At 41.0% G+C, this 24,797-nt stretch overlaps 1 protein-coding gene across 1 annotated transcript in view; it reads left to right on the forward strand.

Moving 5' to 3' along the window:
- LOC784305 (ATP-binding cassette sub-family C member 4-like) overlaps positions 1-24,797 on the forward strand; it is a 251,837-nt gene that overhangs the window by 174,725 nt on the left and 52,315 nt on the right. Inside the window, exons 20-24 of the mRNA XM_059892172.1 lie at positions 10,467-10,617; positions 15,555-15,674; positions 16,973-17,083; positions 18,044-18,144; positions 19,204-19,395. Coding sequence (XP_059748155.1) covers positions 10,467-10,617; positions 15,555-15,674; positions 16,973-17,083; positions 18,044-18,144; positions 19,204-19,395 — 675 coding nt within the window. The remainder of the gene's footprint in view (positions 1-10,466; positions 10,618-15,554; positions 15,675-16,972; positions 17,084-18,043; positions 18,145-19,203; positions 19,396-24,797) is intronic.

The raw sequence follows: 24,797 nt of genomic DNA on the forward strand, positions 1-24,797 counted from the left end.
CCCGCCGCTCGGTTATCTAGTTGTGTACCGGCACACCTTCTCAGGCAGATGTTGACTGTCCAGACCCCAAGAAGTTTTAGTTAGCAAAGAAGCCTGCTTACAGTTTTATAGATAATGTCTCTCTGGGGCTGCTATTGTCCCCTTCCGGCTCTGGCTGCCTTTCACCGGAGGGGGATGGTCTGCCGCCGGCTATCTCTGTTCAGTCCTTTGTTCTGTGCGCAGGTCTGGTGGTGTCTTAGGTTAGGGTTGGCTTTTCGCATGGTAGATATCCCACAGTCTGGTTTGCTAGCCCAAATTATTTCGCTCAGATAGTGCTCGGGGTATTCTGGCCAGATTCTTGCGATGCAGCCCGCGCCGTGCCTCCCTGCCCAGCCCCCGCTTGCTAATGGCGGATGCAGGCGTCTGCGCTGCTTCTCCGCTGGGGGAGTTACCGTAGGGCTCACAATGTGCGGGTTTTAATTATTTATTTTTCCTCCCTGTTATGTTGCCCTCTGTGCTTCCAAGGCTCGGCACAGATTCGGCAGTGAGAAGGTTTCCTGGTGTTTGGAAACTTCTCTCTTTTTAAGACTCCCTTCCCGGGACGGAACTCCGTCCCTCCCTCTTTTGTCCCTTTTTCTGTCTTTTATATTTTTCCCTACCTCCTTTCGAAGACTTGGGTTGCTTTTCTGGGTGCCTGATGTCCTCTGCCGGCATTCAGAAGTTGTTTTGTGGAATTTACTCGGCGTTTAAATGTTCTTTTCATGAATTTTGGGGGAGAAAGTGTTCTCCCCGTCCTACTCCTCTGGCATCTTAGCTCCTCCCCTACCTGCTGTGTTTTTAGACTAAGATCATTTCCCAAGATAAAATCACCTCATGGAATGATGTGATGCTTAAGTGAATGATTATGGAACTCTTACCACAGTGCTGTGCATAGAGTAAACACCTGGTAAATGGCACCCCCGGTTGTTATAATCACTACTCCTTAAAATAGTCATTTTTATCATAATGATAAAAAATTTAATGTATATCTAGAGGATAAAATTAAAAAAAAAACTCTTCATGCTTTATAAGTTGTTTATTATCAAAATTCTTCCCCAGATTTCTAGGAAATACCAAAAATTGGTTTTATCACATTTCTCTTCTTTTGTCTGCTCTTTATTGGGCATGCTTATGAACTCTGAAATTCCTTAAATAAGGTATTTAGAAGAAAAATTTAAGATAAATTAGGAGGCTCAAATAAGTAAAAATAATTTTCCTGGACAATAAATAGTTGGAAGTATGTTGGGAACAAGCTTAAGTATGTTCTAATGGCTAGTGATGTAGACTCCCTGGCTCCATGGCTCAGGCTTTGTGGTTTCCATCGAGCTCCTTTTCCTTTCTCTGTGCCTCACTGTTTCCATCTGTAAAATGAGATAATACTATTACTTGATTGGGCCATTGTGAGAAGTAATAAACTAATACATGTCAAATATTAAATGTGCAGCCCTGTACAGAGTCAGCACTCAGTAAGTGTTAACTATGGACAGAAACCCAGGAAAGAAAAATTTCCACTTCCAAAAGTCACATTTGCATTTTTTCCTCCTTTGCTGGACACTAACTTTGTAATTAACCACTTCTTTATTCCCACCTGTGCAACTGAGGCTTCTTGTTTCCTCATCTGTGATGCCTACTCATTCATCTCTAGTAATACCTACTGACTCATGATAGTTTAGGGTTCAAGTCCTAGTCTCTCTGAACCTCAAATATTCTCTCATCTATTAAAATTAGTAATTCCTACCTTATAGGATACTAAGTGTATTAAAAGAGCTAATACACAGAAGGTTATTAAGGTTTTTGGCACACAGCCATCATGCAATAGAGCTTCCCAGGTGGCTAGTGATAAAGAATTCACCTGCCAATGTAGGAGATGCAGGAGGCATGGATTGATTCTTGGGTCAGGAAGATCCCCTGGAGGAGGAAATGGAAACCCACTCCACTATTCTTGCCTGGAAAATTCCGTGGACAGAGGTGCCTGGAGGGCTGTGGTCCTCCAAAGATTTGGACACGACTAAGCGACTGAGCACACACACATAATCTTGCAATAAATATCATTAGAACCGCCTATAATTTTATTTATTTGGATGGCAAAGCTTTATCTACTATTTCAATACATCTTTTAGGAAAAGAAGTTTAATCCCAACAAAATAGTCCATTAAAGTTAATTTTTTAAATATAAATTTATTTATTTTAATTGGAGGCTAATTACTTTACAATATTGTATTGGTTTTGCCATACATCAACATGAATCCACCACGGGTGTACACATGTTCCCCATCCTGAAACCCCCTCCCACCTCCCTCCCTATACCATCCCTCTGGTTCATCCCAGTGCACCAGCCCTGAGCATCCTGTATCATGCATCGAACCTAGACTGGTGATTCATTTCACATATGATATTATACATGTTTCAATGCTATTCTCCCAAATCACCCCACACTTGCCCACTCCCACAGAGTCCAAAAGTCTGTTCTATATATCTGTGTCTCCTGCTGTCTTGCATACAGGGTTATCGTTGCCATCTTTCTAAATTCCATATATATGCGTTAGTATACTGTATTGGTGATTTTCTTTCTGGCTTACTTCACTCTATATAATAGGCTCCAGTTTCAACCACCTCGTTAGAACTGATTCAAATGTATTCTTTTTAATGGCTGAGTAATATTCCATTCTGCACATGTATCACAGCTTTCTTATCCATTCATCTGCTGATGGACATCTAGGTTGCTTCCATGTGCTGGCTATTATAGATAGTGCTGCGATGAACATTGGGGTACACGTGTTTCTTTCAGTTCTGGTTTCCTCAGGGTGTATGCCCAGCAGTGGGATTGCTGGGTCATAAGGCAGTTCTATTTCCAATTTTTAAAGGAATCTCCAAATAACATATGATATATGCACTATTATTATACCCATTTCATACATGAGAAAACAGAGGCATAAGGAGTTCGAGGCTTGCCCAAGTAATGGAGATAGAATAGAATAGTTATACAGGTAGTTATAAAAGTCCCAGTAGGGGATTATAGGTAGAAAGGGGAAACCTGGGAATAAAAAAAAAATAAATAAATAAAGGAATCTCCACACTGTTCTCCATAGTGGCTGTACTAGTTTGCATTCCCACCAACATTGTAAGAGGGTTCCCTTTTCTCCACACCCTCTCCAGCATTTATTGCTTGTAGACTTTTGGATCGCAGCCATTCTGACTGGTGTGAGATGGTACCTCATAGTGGTTTTGATTTGCATTTCTCTGATAATGAGTGATGTTGAACATCTTTTCATGGTTTGTTTCATGGTTTGTTAGCCATCTGTATGTCTTCTTTGGAGAAATGTCTAGTTCTTTGGCTATTTTTTGATTGGGTCATTTATTTTTCTGGAATTGAGCTGTAGGAGTTGCTTGTATATTTTTGAGATTAGTTGTTTGTCAGTTGCTTCATTTGCTATTATTTTCTCCCATTCTGAAGGCTGTCTTTTCACCTTGCCTATAGTTTCCTTTGTTGTGCAGAAGCTTTTAAGTTTAATTAGGTCCCATTTGTTTATTTTTGCTTTTATTTCCAATATTCTGGGAGGTGGGTCATAGAGGATCCTGCTGTGATGTATGTCAGAGAGTGTTTTGCCTATGTTTTCCTCTAGGAGTTTTATAGTTTCTGGTCTTATGTTGAGATCTTTAATCCATTTTGAGTTTATTTTTGTGTATGGTGTTAGAAAGGGTTCTAGTTTCATTCTTTTACAAGTGGTTGACCAGTTTTCCCAGCACCATTTGTTAAAGAGATTGTTTTTAATCCATTGTATGTTCTTGCCTCCTTTGTCAAAGATAAGGTGTCCATAGGTGCATGGATTTAATCTCTGGGCTTTCAATTTTGTTCCATTGATCTATATTTCTGTCTTTGTGCCAGTACCATACTGTCTTGATGACTGTGGCTTTGTAGTAGAGCCTGAAGTCAGGCAGGTTGATTCCTCCAGTTCCATTCTTCTTTCCCAAGATTGCTTTGGCTATTCGAGGTTTTTTTATTTCCATACAAATTGTGAAATTATTTGTTCTAGCTCTGTGAAAAATACCATTGGTAGCTTGATAGGGATTGCATTGAATCCATAGATTGTTTTGGGTAGTATACTCATTTTCATTATATTGATTCTTCCGATTCATGAACATCATATATTTCTCCATCTATTAGTGTCCTCTTTGATTTCTTTCAGCAGTGTTTTATGGTTTTCTATATATAGGTCTTTAGTTTCTTTAGGTAGATATATTCCTAAGTATTTTATTCTTTTCGTTGCAATGGTGAATGGAATTGTTTCCTTAATTTCTCTTTCTATTTTCTGTGTGTGATTTTATACCCTGCCACTTTACTATATTCATTGATTAGTTCTAGTAATTTTCTGGTAGAGTCTTTAGGGTTTTCTATGTAGAGGATCGTGTCATCTGCAAACAGTGAGAGTTTGACTTCTTAGTTTCCAATTTGGATTCCTTTTGTTTCTTTTTCTACTCTGATTGCTGTGGCCAAAACTTCCAAAACTATGTTGATTAGTAGTGGTGAGAATGGGCAGCCTTGTCTTATTCCTGACTTTAGGGGAAGTGCTTTCAATTTTTCACCATTGAGGATAATGTTTGCTGTGGGTTTGTCATATATAGCTTTTATTATGTTGAGGTATGTTCCTTCTATTCCTGCTTTCTGGGGAGTTTTTATTATAAATGGATGTTGAATTTTGTCAAAGGCTTTCTCTGCATCTATTGAGATAATCATATGGTTTTTATTTTTCAATTTGTTAATGTGGTATATTACATTGATTGATTTGTGGATATTGAAGAATCCTTGCATCCCTGGGATAAAGCCCACTTGGTCATGATTCTGATTGCTAGAATTTTGTTAAGGATTTTTGCATGTATGTGCATCAGTGATATTGGCCTGTAGTTTTCTTTTTTTTGTGGCATCTTTGTCAGATTTTGTTATTAGGGTGATGGTGGCCTCATAGAATGAGTTTGGAAATTTACCTTCCTCTGCAATTTTCTGGAAGAGTTTGAGTAGGATAGGTGTTAGCTCTTCTCTAAATTTTTGGTAAAATTCAGCTGTGAAGCCGTCTGGACCTGGGCTTTTGTTTGCTGGAAGATTTCTGATTACAGTTTCAATTTCCGTGCTTATGATGAGTCTGTTAAGATTTTCTATTTCTTCCTGGTCCGGTTTTGGAAAGTTGTACTTTTCTAAGAATTTGTCCATTTCTTCCAAGTTGTCCGTTTTATTAGCATATAATTCCTGATAGTAGTCTCTTATGATCCTTTGTATTTCTGTGTTGTCTGTTGTGATCTCTCCATTTTCATTTCCAATTTTATTGATTTGATTTTTCTCCCTTTGTTTCTTGATGAGTCTGGCTAATGGTTTGTGAATTTTATTTATCCTCTCAAAGAACCAGCTTTTGGCTTTGTTGATTTTTGCTATTGTCTCTTTGTTTCTTTTGCATTTATTTCTGCCCTAGTTTTTTAGATTTCTTTCCTTCTACTAACCTTGGGGTTCTTCATTTCTTCCTTTTCTAGTTGCTTTAGGTGTAGAGTTAGGTTATTTATTTGACTTTTTTCTTGTTTCTTGAGGTATGCCTGTATTGCTATGAACCTTCCCCTTAGTGCTGCTTTTACAGTGTCCCACAGGTTTTGGGTTGTTGTGTTTTCATTTTCATTCATTTCTATGCATATTTTGATTTCTTTTTTATTTCTTCTGTGATTTGTTGGTTTTTCAGCAGCATGTTGTTCATCCTCCATATGTTGGCATTTTTAATAATTTTTCTCCTGTAATTGAGATCTAATCTTACTGCATTGTGGTCAGAAAAGATGCTTGGAATGATTTCAATTTCTTTGAATTTATGAAGGCTAGATTTATGGCCCAGGATGTGATCTATCCTAGAGAAAGTTCCATGTGCACTTGAGAAAAAGGTGAAATTCATTGTTTTGGGGTGAAATGTCCTATGGATATCAATTAGGTCTAACTGGCCTATTGTATCATTTAAAGTTTGTGTTTCCTAGTTAATTTTCTGTTTAGTTAATCTATCCATAGGTGTGAGTGGGGTATTAAAGTCTCCCACTATTATTGTGTTATTGTTAATTTCCCCTTTCATACTTGTTAGCATTTGTCTTTACATATTTCGGTGCTCCTATGTTGGGTGCATATATAATTGTCATATCTTCTTCTTGGATTGATTCTTTGATCATTATGTAGTGTCCTTCTTTGTCTCTTTTCACAGCCTTTGTTTTAAAATCCATTTTATCTGATATGAGTGTTGCCACTCCTGCTTTCTTTTGGTCTCTATTTGCGTGGAATATCTTTTTCCAGCCCTTCACTTTCAGTCTGTATGTGTCCCTTGTTTTGAGGTGGGTCTCTTGTAGACAACATATAGGGGTCTTGTTTTTCTACCCATTCACCCAATCTTTGGTTTTTGGTTGTGGCATTCAACCCATTTACATTTAAGGTAATTATTGATAAGTATGATCTTGTTGCCATTTACTTTATTGTTTTGGGTTCAAGTTTATACACCCTTTTTGTGTTTCCTGTCTAGAGAAGATCCTTTAGCATTTGTTGGAGAGCTGGTTTGGTGGTGTTGAATTCTCTCAGCTTTTGCTTGTCTGTAAAGCTTATTTTCTTTCATCACTTTAAGTATGTCCTGCCATTTCCTCCTGGCCTGAAGAGTTTCTATTGAAAAATCAGCTGTTATCCTTGTAGGAATCCCCTTGTGTGTTATGTGTTATTTTTCCCTTGCTGCTTTTAATATTTGTTCTTTGTATTTGATCTTTGTTAATTTGATTAATATGTGTCTTGGGGTGTTTTGCCTTGGGTTTATCCTGTTTGGGACTCTCTGGGTTTCTTGGACTTGGGTGATTATTTCCTTCCCCATTTTAGGGAAGTTTCCAGCTATTATCTCCTCAAGTATTTTCTCATGGTCTTTCTTTTTGTCTTCTTCTTCTGGGACTCCTATGATTCGAATGTTGGGGCATTTAACATTGTCCCAGAGGTCTCTGAGGTTGTCGTCATTTCTTTTAATTCTTTTTTTTTTCTCTCTGATTCATTTATTTCTACCATTCTATCTTCTACCTCACTAATCCTATCTTCTGCCCCTGTTATTCTACTATTTGTTCCCTCCAGAGTGTTTTTGATCTCATTTATTGCATTGTTCATTATATATTGACTCTTTTTTATTTCTTCTAGGTCCTTGTTAAGCCTTTCTTGCATCTTCTCAATCCTTGTCTCTAGGCTGTTTATCTGTGATTCCATTTTGTTTTCAAGATTTTGGATCATTTTCACTATCATTATTCGGAATTCTTTATCAGGTAGATTCCCTATCTCTTCCTCTTTTGCTTGGTTTAGTGGGTTTATCCTGTTCCTTTACCTGCTGGGTATTCCTCTGTCTTTTCATCTTGTTTATATTGCTGTATTTGGGGTGGCCTTTCTGTATTCTGGCAGTTTGTGGAGTTGTCTTTATTGTGGAGTTTCCTGGCTGTGGGTGGGGTTGTACGAGTAGCTTGTCAAGGTTTCCTGGTTAGGGAAGCTTGTGTTGGTGTTCTTGTGGGTGGAGCTGTATTTCTTCTCTCTGGAGTGCAATGAAGTGTCCAGTAATGAGTTATTAGATGTCAATGGGTTTGGAGTGACTTTGGGTAGCCTGTATATTGAGGCTCAGGGGTGTGTTGCTGAAGAATTTGTGTGGTATGTCTTGCTCTGGAACTTGTTGGCCCTTGGGTGGTTCTTGGTTTCAGTGTAGGTATGGAGGCGTTTGATGAGCTCCTGTTGATTAATGTTCCCTGGAGTCAGGAGTCCTCTGGTGTTCTCAGGATTTGGACTTAAGCCTCCTGCTTCTGGTTTTCAGTCTTATTTTTACAGTAGCCTCAAGACTTCTCCATCTATACAGCACTGTTGATAAAACATCTAGGTTAAAGATGAAAAGTTTCTCCACAGTGGGGGACACCCAGAGAGGTTCACAGAGTTACAAGGAGAAGAGAAGACAGAGGAAGGAGATAGAGGTGACCTGAATGAGATGAGGTAGAATCAAAAGAGGAGAGAGAAAGGTAGCCAGAAATCACTTCCTTATGTGCGCTCCACAACCTAGACCACTCAGAGATGTTCACGGAGTTATACAGAGAAGAGAAGAGGGAGGAAGGAAACAGAGGTGGCCAGGAGATAAAGGGAGTAATCAAAAGGAGAGAGACAGATCCAGCCAGTAATCAGTTCCCTAAGTGTTCTCCACAGTCTGGAACACAGAAAGAGATTCACAGAGTTGGGTAGAGAAGAGAAGCGGGAGGGGGGAGATAGAGGCGACCTGGTGGAGAAAAAGGAGAGTCCAAAGGGGAGAGAGCAGTCAAGCCAGTAATCTCACTCCCAAGTAAAAATGGGTACTGAAGATTGGATTCTTAAAAGTACAAAATTGATAACAAATGCAAGAAAGCAAAGATGAAAAATCTAGAGTAGAGGTTGGATTTTCAAAAATACAATATTAAAGGGAAAAAAAGTCACAAAAATTATAATATATATATATATATATATATATATATATGAAGTTTGTTTTAAAAAATAGGGTCTCTTTTTTTTTTGCAAAGTAATAGTAGGTTATAAAAATGAAAATTAAAGGAGTAAAAGAGGACTTAAAAATTAAAAAAATTAAAGACTGATAGTAAAAATAGTAAAAATATATCTAGGACTTTCTCTGGTGTTGTTGTGAGTAGTGTGGGGTCAGTTCATTTTCATATAGTTCCTTGATCCGGCAGGCCCCTTCCTATGTAGTTTGTACTAACTACAGGATTTTAATCTGTTGCACCTGTCACTTCCAAGGTGATTCCCTCTGCTTTAGCTTTTTCTGTTTGCTGGTCTGTTCAGTGTCTAATTTCTGCCCTGACATAAGGAGGCGGTGGTGGATGCCTTTTTAGGCTCACTTGTTCAGCGGTGCTGTGGGGAGGGAGGGATGCTGCAAACAAATAATACTGGCGTGTGCTCGCAGTGTCTTGGCCACACTGGGTTTGCCCCCGCTCACGGCGTGTGTGCTTTCCCTGTCTACACTGCTTAGGCTCAAGGTTGCTCTGCCGGGAACTGTCTGAGGTGGGCCCTGGGTTGTGTGCACTTCCCAGGTCTAAACCGCTCAGGTTCAGGTACTCGAGTAGACCTCAGAGGTGCAGACTCGGTTGGGCCTGCATTTTGTGCCCTTCCCAGGTCCAAGCAGCTCAGGTGACCAGGTGTTTGGCAACCGATGTCGCTGCGACTTATTGCCCCCCCCTGTCTTTGCCGCTTGGTTTTCTCGGTGCATAACCAGCTCACCTTCTCAGGCGGATGTTGACTGTCCAGAATCCCAAGAAGTCTGAGCAATGAAGCCTGCTTGCAGTTAGGTGGATAATGCCTCTCTGGGGCCGCGATTGCCCCCTTCCGGCTCTGGCTGCCCTCGCCTGCCTGTCACCGGAGAGGGATGGTCTGCAGCTGGCTAGCTCTGCAGTCCTTTGTTCTGTGAGCGTGCCTGACGGCGTCTTAGGTTAAGGCTTTTCTCGTAGCTCTGCTCACTCCTATTCTGTGAGCGGGCCTGAAGGTGTCTTAGGTTAGGGCTTTTTGCTGCTGCTGCTGCTGCTAAGTCTCTTCAGTCGTGTCCGACTCTGTGTGACCCCATGGACTGCAGCCTACTAGCCTTCTCTGTCCATGGGATTCTCCAGGCAAGAACACTGGAGTGGGTTGCCATTTCCTTCTCCAATGCATGAAAGTGGAGAGTGAAAGTGAAGTCCCACAGTTGTGTCCAACTCTTAGCGACCCCATGGACTGCAGCCTACCAGGCTCCTCCATCCATGGGATTTTCCAGGCAACAGTCCTGGAGTGGGGTGCCATTGCGTGGTAGCTATCCCACAGTCTGGTTTGCTAGCCCAAATTAGTTCCCTCAGATTGCCCTCGGGGCATTCAGGCCTGGTCTTACTCTAAGCAATGCAGCCCGTGCCTCTCTGCCCAGCCCCCGCTTGCTCGTGGCAGGTGCAGGAATCTGTGCTGCTTCTCTGCTGGGGGAGTTACCGTTGGGCAGGTAATCTGTGGGTTTTAATTATTTATTTATTTTTCCTCCCTGCTTTGTTGCCCTCTGTGGTTCCAAGGCTTACCACAGACTCGGCAGTGAGCGTGTTTCCTGGTGTTTGGAAACTTCTCTTTTTTTTACGACTCCCTTCCCAGAACGGAGCTCCATCCCCACCTCTTTTGTCTTTCTTTTTGTCTTTTATATTTTTTCCTACCTCCTTTTGAAGACAATGGGCTGCTTTTCTGAGTGCCTGATGTCCTCTGCCAGCATTCAGAAGTTGTTTTGTGACATTTACTCAGCGTTCAAATGTTCTTTTGATAGATTTGTAGGGGAGAAAGTGGTCTCCCCATCCTATTCCTCCGCCATCTTAGGACCACCTTCCTAAAGTTTATTTTTGAAAAGAATCCTAGATAATGAGGCCCCTGTATCTGTTTTTCACTCTTCCAGACATTTCTACAAGTGATTGGTGTGGTGGTTGTGGTGGTGGTGGTGATCCCTTGGATTGCTATACCTGTGATTCCCCTTGGCATCATTTTCTTTTTTCTTCGGTGGTATTTCTTAGAGACATCACGAGATGTGAAACGCCTGGAATGTTCAAGTGAGTACTGGGACTCTCAGGTTGGGATGGCAATGCAGGTTGGCTGCATTTATACCATAATTAACAACATCCCTGAAATCCTGCAGAATATATCTTTTGGAATTTCTCCCTAAGTCAGCATTAGGTAATTGCATATTATGGGCCCTGTGAGTCAGAGTGACCCTTAAGCCAAGTTGAGTTGGTGACAGGTCAGCTGCAGCTTTGCATTTTAACACAAGGACGAATATGAATACCATGAGGACAGGGGCCATTTCTGTCTTCTTCATGACATACTTCCTAACACAGAACAGCCACCCAGTAAACAGTTTTCCAAAAAATAATATGTTTCATCATGTTGATACTATTGTAGAAGGAAAATAGGGAATTTTTCTTCCCTTGAAGTTACTAGAAATGACAAGGAAAGGAAAACATTAAGAAAAGGAAAGGAGGCATCAGGAAGTGTACTCATATGTCAGAGGTGATATTTTTAGAAAATACATTCTTTCACATACTCCTAAGATGGTAAGTAAGTTGTAGTTGTTAAATGTATTGAAAAGATAAGCCCTGTTATTTCCAGGTTTTCTCTTTATCATCACCAGTATTTGAGATGATGTCACATTATGGTCACCCCTCCCCAAGACTGTTCATATAAATGATGCTGGAAATAATCCCTTTAGGAGGACCCAGGAGGCGGATCTGTTTAGTAGTTTTAGTTTATCACTCCATTAAGCTTTCTAGTTCTAGAATAATGGGGAACATTATTTTATGATTAATCATTCTATTCTTCAGGTAGTCACAGAGGATGAAATAATCCAGAACTTATCTCATCATTAATGCACAGACATATTTCATCAATATTAAAACAAAAAATTATAATGAAAGTATAATTGTTAAATATTTTTAAAGAAGGTATAAGGACACCAGACAGAAAACAAAGGAAGAAGATGTTTGTATCAGAAACCGTAACCATTTTACTGCAGATAGTTACTGCAAGTTAATACCAACTTAACTTTCTAGAAACCAAGCCAAGAAGAGAAATGTATTGAGTTTCATTCTTCTCTGTATCTGCTAAGTGGAAAAATCTAAGTTAATCAAGACAAAAGAGTTTTTGGTGGTGAAATTTGTGTGTTTCATTTTTAATAACAAATTCTTGAGAGGCATTCATCCTGTGTATTTGCATAAAGTACAGTTGGTGTCATAAAAGCTATAGAAAAATTTTTCAGTCAAGAGAACTAGCTAAACTCCCATGAGGTCTGGGTTTTGTGAGGTGTTTGATTGTATTATGGGGCAGTAGAGTCCAGACATGTGTGATATTTTGTTGATGTGATTTCGTAGGATGGTAGGACCTGGGAAAACAGAATAGAAGTGATGAGCTCCATTTAGTCTTTTGTGTAGACAGGGCTTCAATCATTTTATGATTTGAAGTCAGTCATGAAATGGAGTCATTCAACAGTCTTGTTCAAAGCAGGTTGTTCCATTCAAAGAGAGATTGTTCCAGAAGGAAGGTTTTTCAGAGATTTTTTTGATTGGAGCATGGGCCACTTCCCATCCACTTGGAAGTGGAGAGAAGGGCACCTCCTGAGGCCTTTTTCAAAAAGCAGTGCAGGATTTCACCTGGAGAGTCTGAGAACTTTTTGGCCCCATCCCTGTGGAGTATTTAGATTTTTTGCAACCTGGTAGGCTGTAACAATGTTAGACAGTAAATTCAATCCAAATACCCACTCCTCTACACCCCGGGTAACCAAATGAGATGGCCTGTTGATTAGAACTGTTTATGTTCTCTCTCCAGGTTGTGGGTCTGTGCCATAAATAATAATACCACTTTTTTTCTCTATTTTCTCTATGCAGTAACTAATAGTATATTTTAAGGCTACTGCTGGAGCCTCCAGCTAAAAGGATTGCTATAACCAGAAAGCATAAGTCTACTTCATTCCTGTGCTCTGAAAAACTGCTAAAATCCTAAGGTTTATATTCAGATCCAGCTGCCTACCTTTTTGGAGCATTATGTTGACTTTTGTTCTCTTAGTGACAAATCTGCAGCTGATCATAATGGTGTTTCATTTTTATAGAACTGAGCGTAACCAAAATGCAAAACCAGGATGGCATTTGGTTGCATTTACCTAGCCAAACCTATTCATTTGGCAGTGCCTGAATTATGAATCTGTATCAAATCCTATCTGTAAGGATTCTGTGATCAACTAGCAATGTCTTCCAGGGACATTGCTGACGAAGGGTTAGCACATGTGCCACATTTATTCAGACCACAGATCCTCAAGTTTGCTGTTTTAAGGCATTCTCCTGCCGGATTCCCTCGGACTTTATTCAACCTAAGGTCCTTAGTATGGTGTATGGTAATGGCTAAGGCTGTTGGATGTTAGCTAAGTAAGATTTGAGGGTTTTCTGAAGGTAAACAAAGTCTGGAGAAAAGTGCGTTTAGTCACGCATGGACATTCTTAAACCTGATTATTCTCCCTCTGAGACACTGCTGTTATGATTAAAGGCACAGCCTTGGAAATAAGACAGAATTGGGTCTGACACTCAGCTCTACCATTTAGGTGAGTTAATTTGCTTAATCTTGGGCAGGAAGTACTCTTAATTCCTCAGCCTCGTTTTCCCTCTAACACAGGTATACTAATACCTGCCCTCTGGAGCTCTCCGGATTTCTTAAATTGAAGCTTGTAAAATACTTGCTGTGCTGTGCTGTGCTTAGTTGCTCAGTCATGTTGACTCTTTGTGACCCCATGGACTGTATCGCCAGGCTCCTGTCCATGGGGATTCCAGGCAAGAATACTGGAGTGGGTTGCCATGCCCTCCTCCACGGGATCTTCCCAACACATAGATTGAACCAACATTTCCTGCCTTGCAGGTGGATTCTTTACCATCTGTGCCACCAGGGAAGCCCATGAATACTGGAGCGGGTAGCCTATCCATTCTCCAGGGGATCTTCACAACCCAAGAATTGAAACAGGGTCTCTTGCATTGCAGGCAGATTCTTTATCAGCTGAGCTACCAGGGAAGCCCCAAAGTACTTGCTAGTGACTACCAAAGGCACCAGAACTTTGAACATGAGGGTATTTTAAAAATTGTATTTATTTGGTTTTGGCTGGCGTGCTGTGATTCATGGGGTCGCAAAGAGTCGGACACGACTGAGAGACTGAACTGAACTGAAGTCTTCATTGCTGTGTGGGTTTTTCTCTAGTTGTGGTATGCGGGCTTCTCACTGTGATGGCTTCTCTTGTTTCAGAGCACAGGCTTTACGGGGCTTGGGCTTCCAGCTTGTGGGTTTAGTACTTGTGGCTCCCAGTCTCTAGAGCACAGGCTCAATAATTATTGTGCACGGGTTTAGTTGCTCTTTGGCATGTGGGATCTTCCCAGATCAGGGATTGAGCCCTTGTCTCCTGCACTGGCAGCCAGATTCTCATCCACAGAGCCACCAGGGAAGTCCAAATGTGAAGGAATAAGAACAGTAACAACTGGCAGTTCTCACATAGGTGACTGATAACCTGCAGCAAGGCTGCCACCTTGGGGTCTTTTCATGTGGTTCCCTGCCCCTGCCCGCCCCCACCCCAGGGAAGATTGGCAGTCCAGGTGGAATATGTCCCCAAGTGTCCTCAGGGTTGTATGTCATGTAAACTGTAGGGTTACTCTTGTCTATGACTTCTGACTGATGTCATGGCTGTTATATAATCTGCTTCAGGATCGTGAGCTCAGTCTTTGTGGGGAAAAGGGTGTTATGTTGGGCAAGGTAGGACCAGAGCCTTGACATCCCCTCTCCTCATGTACTAGTTAATTTTCTTTGCAGACCCTCCAGTTCCCTCATTCTCGCATCCTGCTCACCCCTAGCGGGGTTTGAAAGAAACAGGATAGATTTTCACAGGCCAGCATTCCCTCTGGCCCACTGTAACTCTTGGGCATGAAGTGAGGTAGGTGATGGGATGTTTGGTTCCCTGGGGTTCAAGGCTGAGATGACACCTGGTTTCTAAAGTTGACCATGCCCTCCATCCCTGCTGGAGAGAATCAGCTGCACTTTGATCTCCTGGTGAGGGAAGCAGGTGGAGGAGGCCACGCTCAAGAGTTCATTCCAGGAGTCTCCCTGGGGGAACAGGCACATCTACTTCCTGCTCAGAAGCCTTGTCTGTGATGAATAGTATTGATGTCACATTTGCTCTGGAAATCACAGCCTGCTTCTAGTGAGTTTTCTGTGTTCTCTGAAGCTGGACTCTTGACATCCTCCTGACAGTGTGATGGGCCCGGAATTCACCTGTGTCATCGCTGTGAGCCCCCTGCTTCCAGAGTAATTGAGTTCTGGGGTCTGGTTGGGACACCTGCTGGGAATGCAGAAAAGGCCTGAAGAGAGTTCCTAGCCTTTGTTATTTGGAGCATGAGCTCATTCTTAAAAGTGCTGTTAAAAGTTCATATTGCTATTTTAAAAGTGTAAAGTTAAAGCTAAAATAAATACAATTAAATGTTACTCAATAGAATAAGGGCCTCCCAGGTGGTGCTAGTGGTAAAGAACTCACCTACCAGTGCAGGAGACTAAAGAGATGCTGGTTTGATCCCTGGGTCGGGAAGATCCCCTGGAGGAGAGCACAGCAATCCACTCCAGTATTCTTGCCTGGAGAATCCCATGTACAGAGGAGCCTGGTGGGTGAGTCCGTAGGGTCGTGAAGAGTCAGACACAACTGAAAAGACTTAACATGCATGCACAAAGATAGATTTAAAGAGAATCTTTCATTTCTAGGTCGTTAAGGTGAAGCTTGACATGAGCAGGAGTTTGAGCGGCACATGGAGAATTCTCTCCAGAAAGGGTATCACCCCTTCTCCCCCAGGCAGCCCAACCAGGAATTCCAGTGTGCTGTTTGGCAGAACGTGCAAACACAGAACATGGGAGGCTATGGGTTTCCTTGCATCCAGCCTCCCTGACTTTCTCTGTCGTGTGTCTGTCTCTGCTTCCCCAGCACGGAGCCCAGTGTTTTCCCACTTAGCATCTTCTCTCCAAGGACTCTGGACCATCCGGGCATACAAAGCTGAGCAGAGGTTTCAGGAACTGTTCGACTCACACCAGGACTTGCATTCAGGTCTGTGAGTTTCTGGAGATGATTTCAAAGGATGGGATGTGCTGTCGTCTGAGGCCTGACCTCCCTGTCAGGTGGCCTGGCTTGCCAGCACCTCTCTCTGTGCTGCCCCATGTCCCCCTCTGCACACCTGCCTCCCCCACCCCTTCCTCTCAGCACCCCTCTGTGTGCATGTTTTCCCTCTTCTCCCCAGACCGACTTCCATTGTCCTTCCATCATGGTGTCCTATGGCTTTCTGTCCCTTTAGGACAGGAGTCAGTATACTTTTTTTTTTTCAAACAACAGATAGTAAATATTTTAGACTTTGTGTGCCATTCTATCTCTGTTGTAACTTATCAACTTAGCTGTTGTAGCACAAAAACAGGTAAAGATAATACATCAGCAAAAGCACACAACTGTGTTCCAATAAAACTTTATTTACAAAAGCAGGTGATGGCTATTCTTGGCCCACAGGCTATAGTTTGTCAACTTTCTTTTCAGGGCATGCAGGGCAGCAGATTTGACTGAGATAAATCATTACCTAATTAACAGATTTTTAACTCACTTGGTTTATATTATTCCGAGTATTGGTAATATTTTTCCCTAGGTAGAAATTTTAGAATTCCCTCTAAATCTGTAAAATCCTGGCCCATCTCTCCAGTCTTTATTGTATCTTAAAGATAAAAAAAAGTGGCATTTTGAAAGTCATATGCAGATCCAGTTAGCTCATGGTTGTATAGACACTGGCTCCTAAGAATAAACACTGTGCAGGGCCCTGTAATAAGTGTGGAGGTGCTGGAAAGAGTGTGTGAGCTGTGCTCTCTGCTGTCAGAAAGCTGGGAACAGTTGGCCCTGAGAGAGGATGAGCCTCACATCGAGGCCTAGCACTGTAGGAAATGCACCAATGAGCCCATTTTTCCATTTTCTCCATTGTGATCATATTACTGTTTATAACCTGTGAGTTGAATTTTTTTCTTATTGAAGTATAGTTGATAAACAGTAGTATGTTAGTTTCAGATGTACAGCAAAATGATTCAGTTTTATATGTGTACTTTTTTCAGATAATTTTCCATCATAAATTATTACAGGCTATTGAATATAGTTCCACACAGTCCCTGGCTTGATTCTTCTGTGTCCCATATGTTATCTGGTATGAAAACAGCTTTTTGAACCTTCATGTTCCTTGGGTGTATAACTTTGCCATCCTACTTTGTGCAAAAATCTTCTGTAGCTCAACTGAGCAAAATGGTCTTTCTTGTTCAAAGCAGTTAACATGGTTTTCCTAACTTATTCATTATGCTTATTATGGTTTACAAATCCAGAGGCCTGGTTCTTGCTTTTAACTGTATCCCGATGGTTCTCTTTGCGTCTGGATATCATCTATGTTATCTTCATCAGTCTTATTGACTTTGGGTCCCTGCTTCTTGCACAAAGTAAGTATGAGTGTAAATAACTATTTATGGTGTGATTAAAATTTATAGCTGTATTTACAGTTATTATATTAAACTCTTGCTGCCTTGTCTAACAAGTACAGTTTGGTTCTAATGAATTGTATTAAAGCATTTGAAGCATGTGATTCCACAGTGTGGCCCATGTAGAGAGGTCATCTGGGTCTTGATGGGACCTTTTATTCTCTTCTTTTTCTTTGAATGAGTAGATGTCTACTCAGCGATAGCAAGCTGACCTTAGAAACTTTCCTGGTAGTGTTTAGTAGTTGGATGGAGAGAAGCAAATTTATCATAAGGCTTTTTGTCCAAGTTAGGACTTTAGATTTTGGCTTTAGGGCTACTGGGGTCTCTTGGTTGTAGGTGCTTGGTGCACTGGGATAAGAAAGATTCTCTGTAGCAAAGGACACAACCCTCATTACTGGGTGGGTACCAGATGAGCCAGTGTTGGTGTATATAGCATGAATTTACCAGTCCTAAATATTCTATAAGAGCAATATTGAATTACAGTCTTTAATATGGAACAATGTGAATGGTATTTTAGTTTGAAAAGCACTGGATTTTAGAAACCATTGCCTTATTTTTCATGGTTTCCAGCTATGGCTGCATTGGACATAGAAAGTGACATTGCTTGATTGTTCTTGAAACCACAATGACAAAAGTCTTAATAATAACATTATTCCTCATTGTCTACTGTATATTGACAATATTGAGATTAAGTTCATTTAATAGTCTTTCTGAATTCATAGTGGTTTTACTTTTTTGTGAGGGAGGTTTTAATTGTATTGTGGACTCAATCAAATGATAGTAAAAATATAAGTAATATTGTTATTATATGTAAATGATTTAAATATTATAAAGGAGTTATATTAATAAAGTGATAGAAGGAACTGGCCTCAAGGTCAAAAACAGGACTGACATTTTCCCCCTCTCTTCTTCCTCATTTAGCTTTGAATGTTGGGCAGGTTGGCCTGATACTGTCCTATGCCCTCAGCGTCATGATGGTGTTTCCATGGTGCATCAGGCTAAGCGTTGAAGTTGAGAATATGGTGATGTTTATCTTAACATTCTTAACCTGTACTACTTCTTGCCATTAAAAAGTATAAAAAGAATTCTTATGTAAAATATTAAAACTTGTTTTTACATCTAGCTCACAGAGTTTTTTATATCCTCATCCATCTGTTTAAAGCTAATGTAAAAATATATATCTTTTACTCAGTCTTATGTGTGCCATGTCAGCAGGTTTTTATTCATCACAAACTGTCTTCAAATGTAATAAATGTCTCTGTAGGAGGGAGGTTCTGAAATCTTGGAGAGAATATAAACCAGTTTGGGGGGAGGTTGTTTATTATTGTTTCTTAACTGGTAATTCCTCATTATTGGTAAATGAAGAATTCAATATTTTGTAGTTCTTTGTTTAATTGATAGATATCTGTCCCCGCCTCATTTTAGCATTTATTCTTGTATGTGTTAAACACCTGAATGTGCTGGTATCCCTCCTTTTTAGTAGAATAAACCACATCTCTGAATGTGCTATCAAAGATGTCAAGTTATTTTTGTTTAGGAGGCCTTGGTCAGTATTTAAATTATATTCTCCTTTGAGTATTGCATATTGTCCCAAAGAGAGAAAAACAATAAAAATGCAATATTTGCATTTCTCTCTTCTAATAGAATAGAAAGTGAGAAATTATTAAAATGAGATTTGATGACCATCCAGTTCTACTCCTCTATAACATGTGGCCCTTTTATAACCACTGATTAGTGTTCATAAGTATTCTTTTCTTTGACAAAATTCTTTTTATTCAGATGTGGAAAGTGAATAAATAAAATCTTTGCATTCATTTATATAATTCTTTTAGCTTTAATATAATGTTGAAGGAAGCAGCCCTAAGTGAAACTGTTACAGGATGATGAGTAAGTTTGCAAATCATCAAAGAAGTTATCACACTCCTACTTCAGTCCTTTGCAGATGCTAAGATCTGGAATATTCTTAACCACATAAAAAGCAGATATAAAGACATAAAAATAGAACACCTTATTTACAGTCTCTGAACATCCATAAATAAAGCCCTCTGCTCCTAACCCACATGATGTCATATATGTTTCAGATGATTTCAGTAGAAAGAGTGATAGAATATACAGAGCTTGAGCAAGAAGCACCCTGGGAACTCGAGTTTCGTCCACCACCAGACTGGCCCAACAATGGAATGATTGCCTTGAGCGATGTGAACTTCAAGTACAGCTCAGATGGGCCTCTGGTATTGAAGGACCTGACAACAGACATTAAACCAGGAGAAAAGGTTTGTTTAAGCCATTTGCCTCTTTAAAATTCAGCTGAAGATTTAGTGCCACATCTGTTGTTGACTTTCTTGTGTGTGTTGGGGGGACTCTTTGTTCTTCATGGGTGCAGATTAGATCAGTGACACCACAGGTGATTCTCTCTTGAAAACTGACCAGGGATGGGGATCCCAGTATTTCTTTCCCTGTGTTGTGAACTCCCTCATGGTGGTTGGTGGGTCCTGAGCTCCTGAACTATAACTTAGCCTGACCCAGGACACTATATTGACACCTGATTATTCATGTGGATTCTGAGAAGTCAGCCTTGACTCACTGTCTCTAACTCTCCAATATCTCCTTTTTTCCCATCCATTCTTCTTTGTATTTCTGAAATCTTCTCTTCTTCCTCTGATGCCCTTCATCTATGGCCTCCTCTTTTGTCCTTTGGCCCTTCCCGTAGACTTGTCCTCCATTAACCACACTTGACTGTCATCCTCCTGCCCTTCCCCCACAGACTGCTTCTTTCTGAAGCACAGATATGATCCTTACTGGACTGGGTGAGCTGCTGCTGGAACCATAGGGCAGTCCTAGATCCATTTTAGCAGGGATTGTGTGGCCAGCTCAGAGCCACCAGAGAAGAGCCCAGAATCATGATTCAGTCAGGGGTGAAAAACCAGAGCCCTCCATGGAGGCAGAGTCTGGAGACTCACTCAGAGTTGATGAAAGCAAACCGAGAGGAGCAGGGAAGATTCCAGGTGGAAGATGGCAGAAAGACTTGTGACCTGGTCCTGTCAACACCCATGTTTGCAAGTGATGTTCCTTTCCCATGCAGCTTGAGGCCCTCAGCTGGGACCAGGGCAGAGTCTTGAAGAACAGACTAAACCAGAACAGACAAGGCAGTAGGCATCTCTTCCCCACCTACCTCTCCAGCCTCAAGTCCTCATGTGCACACACTCCCCAACACTCAGGTTGTGTGTAGATTCTCCTAAAGTACCGCATCCTCCCTGCTTCCAGTGTGCACACACTGCCCTCTCTCCTTCAGAGACCCTTCCCCTCAGTCATCTTCTGGTTAAAGCCTCCTCATTTTCTGAGTTAATTCTAATGCGTCTGCTTCCCAATTCCTCCTAATGTTGTATACCCTTAAGATAGCATTTATTTTACACCTGGATGTTGGTGATGGACAGGGAGGCCTGGCGTGTTGTGGTTCATGGGGTCGCAAAGAGTCGGATACGACTGAGCGACTGAACTGAACTGAACTGTGCTTATAGCAGCATTATTCATTGTACTCAAAAGCAGGAAGCAACCCATGTATTCATCAACAAGTGAATGGATAAATAAAATGCTATGCAGTCACTGTCCCAGCAAGCAGTCCCTCAGCACCCTCTCTGTGCCCTGCAGAATGCCATTTTCTGGGGAACAGAGATAAAAAGAAGATGCTCCCTGATCCATACAATGTAATATTATTCAGCCTTAAAAAGGAAGGAATTTCTGACCCATGGATAAACCTTGAGTACATCATACTAAATGAAACACGCCAGACATACAAGAAAAAAAATACTATATAATTCCATTTTTATGGGGTTCCTAGAGTAGTCAAATTCCTAAAGACAGAAAGTAGAATGATGGTCACCAAGGACAGACGGATGGAAAGTAGGGAGTTATTGTTTAATGAGTATAGAATTTAAGTTCTACAAGAAAAAGAATAAAAGGCAAAAAATATTCTGGAGGTTTGTTGCACAACAATATGAAAACTCAAGACTAAACTGTCAATTTAAATATAGTTAAATTGGCAAAGGGTATGTTATATGTATTTTACCACAACTAAAATAAGAGAGCATCTTCATATGCTTTGTAATTTTGAATCTATATCTCAGAATACCCTAAGGCTTCTAAAGATCAGGGAACATCTTATTTTTAGCTATGTTCCACAGAAAGTGTTGTGCAGGGCACAGAGAGAGTGCTGAGGGACTGCTGGCTGAGAGGTTGAGTGAGCAACCAGTAACCAAAACATACACACAAGGCAACTCCTTATAAGTAACCAGTTTTCTAGATGTGTTAAATACTTTAGGAACTGCTGTTTAAAACTCTATCTACCTCAGACCCACCTGGTGGACCGTAGCCATATTTAATGAATGATACCCTTGTGACTGTGTGACGCTATGGACTGCAGCCCTCCAGGCTCCTCTGGTCATGGGATTTTCCAGGCAAAAATACTAGAATGGGTTGCCATTGCCTTCTCCAGGGGGTCTTCCCAACCCAGGGATAGAACACAGGTCTCTTACCTCTACTTGCATTGGCGGCAGATTCTTTACCACTAGCGCCACCTGGGAAGCTCTTGTGATGTGAAAGAACATTAAATTTAATGCCCAAATGATATCCAGGGCCTGGAGGAGGACATGGCAACCTACTTCAGTATTCTTGCCTGGAGAATCCCCATGGACAGAGGAACCTGGCGGGCTACAGCCCAGAGAGCAGCTTCAGTTAGTCACATGGCAAAAGCTTGCTCCTAAGTATTTCCAGTTTCAGTGTAGGTTGGGAAAATAGTAACTGTACCTCATGATGCAATCCTGTCCTTCAAATCACCGTAGGTGATGTTTGCTTACTAGCAGTTAAGTATGTCCATCAGATTTCTCATCATAAACATAATTCTGTCAATTTGCTCCTGTCTTAAATTTCCCCCAAAGACATTAAATATGAATGATCTAAATCTTAGGGACATAACATATTTGTATTCTTCTACCTTAAAATTCTCAAATCATAGGACTATCTGAGCTTCTAAAATGTTTGAGGGATGATTGAATCTGGAGACTGAGTTAATAACTTCAGTTACTTGACTTTTGATTTGTGTCATGGTCCACTCACAGTATCACCGTTAGTTTCATTTCTGTGTTTAAAGATTATAACCAGGCAGCATATTCATGAGGTGATTTCACACCACCTGTGTACATCCTCGGGTTTCCTCTCCTGCTCACTTGTCCCAGGCCCCGTCACTCCTGGATACCCTTTTGTGTTGGATTTGGTTGACTGAGGTTGCTGGGAGTGAGCCAGACCAACAGAAATGGGGCTTTATTCTCTCCCTCATTTCCTCTGCTGTCCCAATTTCTGGAAGTTAGGGTAAATGGGAAAAATTAATAGGTACTATGCTGGTTTCTAATTTATAGAAGAAATAGCAAGCAAAAAATGAGGTAAAATAGCACCTTAGGCTTCCTGCATAGATATTGAACATGGGTTGAGTTTTTCATTTAGATGATTTGATGGTTTATTTGATCATTTTAGAGAGTCCTAGGCTATTTTAAAGCATTTTTCAGCTCTAGAGGTAGATTGATGTTGGTTTGTTATTTTTTCTTCTTGCTCAGAGTTATTATTTGGATAATACATTTTTATAGATGCTTACTAGACCTGGATATAATGTGCAAATATGTTAGTTTCCTACATTTTCTCCTTGTTTATGTATTTCCTCAGCAACCCCTCCCCCCACTCCCAAATTGTCCCGCTTTCTCTACCAGCTTCCTAACTCCTCATGACTCAGACTGTGGTGCCAGGGTCAACAGCACCTGCATCTCCTGGAGCTTCTTAGAGATGAAGAATCCCTTTCTCATCCAGACTTCTTGACTCAGCATCAGACTTAAACAAGTAAAAGTAAAGTCCTAGTAAACTCCTAGTAAAATCCTTTCTCTCCCATAGACAATCTTTGATGACTCATAACCCATGATTTCCATGAAACATTCTTTGACAGTTTGAAATTGAGCTCATGAATCACCCAAAGCCCTCTTGTGCCTGAGCATGAGACTCTAGAAAGTTCTGTATCACTTACCACCCTACAGATTCATATTTATATTCTGCAAATCATGCCTTTACATTATAATCTAAGACTGTGTGATTCCACTGCATTTCTTTGCATCTTTTCAGTGAGTCTGTCTTCATTACAGGCAGTTTTCATCCTGCTCCAGCCTTCCCCACACCAGCCTCCTGCAGGGACTGGAGGGATTTCCCACAGGCTCAGCCCTGCCTGGACCTAGAATCAGAGACAGCCCCGCACAGCAGTGTATGTGCAGCTCTTTCACCACCTGATGGGATCAGAAATGAGTCTTGCTGCCCCCAAGCAGTGCCTGAGGTCTGTTTGGCCTGTTTCCTGGGGAACCTTGTGTTCCACTTAGCTGTAGGATTCTTCCCCAGCCCACCTGTAGGTGCTGGTTTTTCCTGCTGACAGCCTGCCCACCTGATCTCAGTCATGCTCTTTGTTCAGAGATTTTGTCCTTCTTGTCCTAGCCACTACTTTATACTCACCCGTATCCACACCTTGCTTAAACTCTCTGGCCATAGGATCTCCATGTTAGGTCTGTTCCTTTAACTGTGGCTACACCTCTCCCCACTTTCTCTGTTCTAGTTAGCTAGAGGGACATAATAGGGAGTCAGGCCAACCAGGTGATAAAGAGGCCATCAGCAGAATGGAAAAGAACCTGACATATGTGGAATGAGTCCCATCCTGGCACTTAAAAACTTTATTATTTCAGGCAGATTAGTTAATCTAACTAAGCCTTGATCTTCTCTTTTGCAAAATGGAGGTGACAGGACCTAATCTCTAAGGTAGTTGTACAACTTAAACAACATAAGATACATGAAACACCCAGCATGGAGTACATGCTTGGACAAAGATAGCTGTCGTTTTCATAAGGTGTAAAATGACCATAACCACTTATACTTTGTTTACTTACAAACTGTCTATCTCATGAAAATGAGAAGCTTAGCCATTTGCAATTGTATTTATGGCTATAGAATCCATCTGTTGTGCCTGTTTCTCTGTCCAGCTTATCACATTCCTAAACAATATAGTAATAGATCTTTTATACATTTCTCCAGCCTGAGTTAAAATCCTAAGCTCCCTACAGAAGCCTCTTTTGCACAGGACACCATGGATAACACAAATAATACAAAGGCAAATCCAATGCAGATCCTACTGTCAACATATACAGTCCAGTTGAAGAATAAGAAAAAGGCTGTATTAACTTTGTAAGAACTTTTATGGAAGTTTATTAAAAGATGGTATAACATCTGTTAGGGTTGAAACAAGCCCCCATGAGGGGAGAAGTGCAGAATTTCCAAGGAATTACACAGGAAAGAGAGGCTTTAGTGACTTGTGGTTAGAATTTTAGCAGGTGGAAGTGTATGTGACAGTCATTCCAGGAAGTGGGGCTAGCATAAGCAAATCATGATGCTCTGATTCTGTGAATGAAGACCTAGGCACCTGGTATTCAGTTAAGTGAACTATCAGATGTATAACACACTTTCATGTCCAACTCCACAACTACCTAGTGACCCCAAGGAAACTGACTCATGGACGTGAAGGATAGAGAGGTCAGATATCTTGGGGTGGAGTGATGGGCACAGAACTGGCCTTTGTGAGGTCAATCTGAGAAGTGAGAGC

This window comes from Bos taurus, chromosome 12 (assembly GCF_002263795.3).
Source record: "Bos taurus isolate L1 Dominette 01449 registration number 42190680 breed Hereford chromosome 12, ARS-UCD2.0, whole genome shotgun sequence".
NCBI classification, from domain to species: domain Eukaryota; kingdom Metazoa; phylum Chordata; class Mammalia; order Artiodactyla; family Bovidae; genus Bos; species Bos taurus.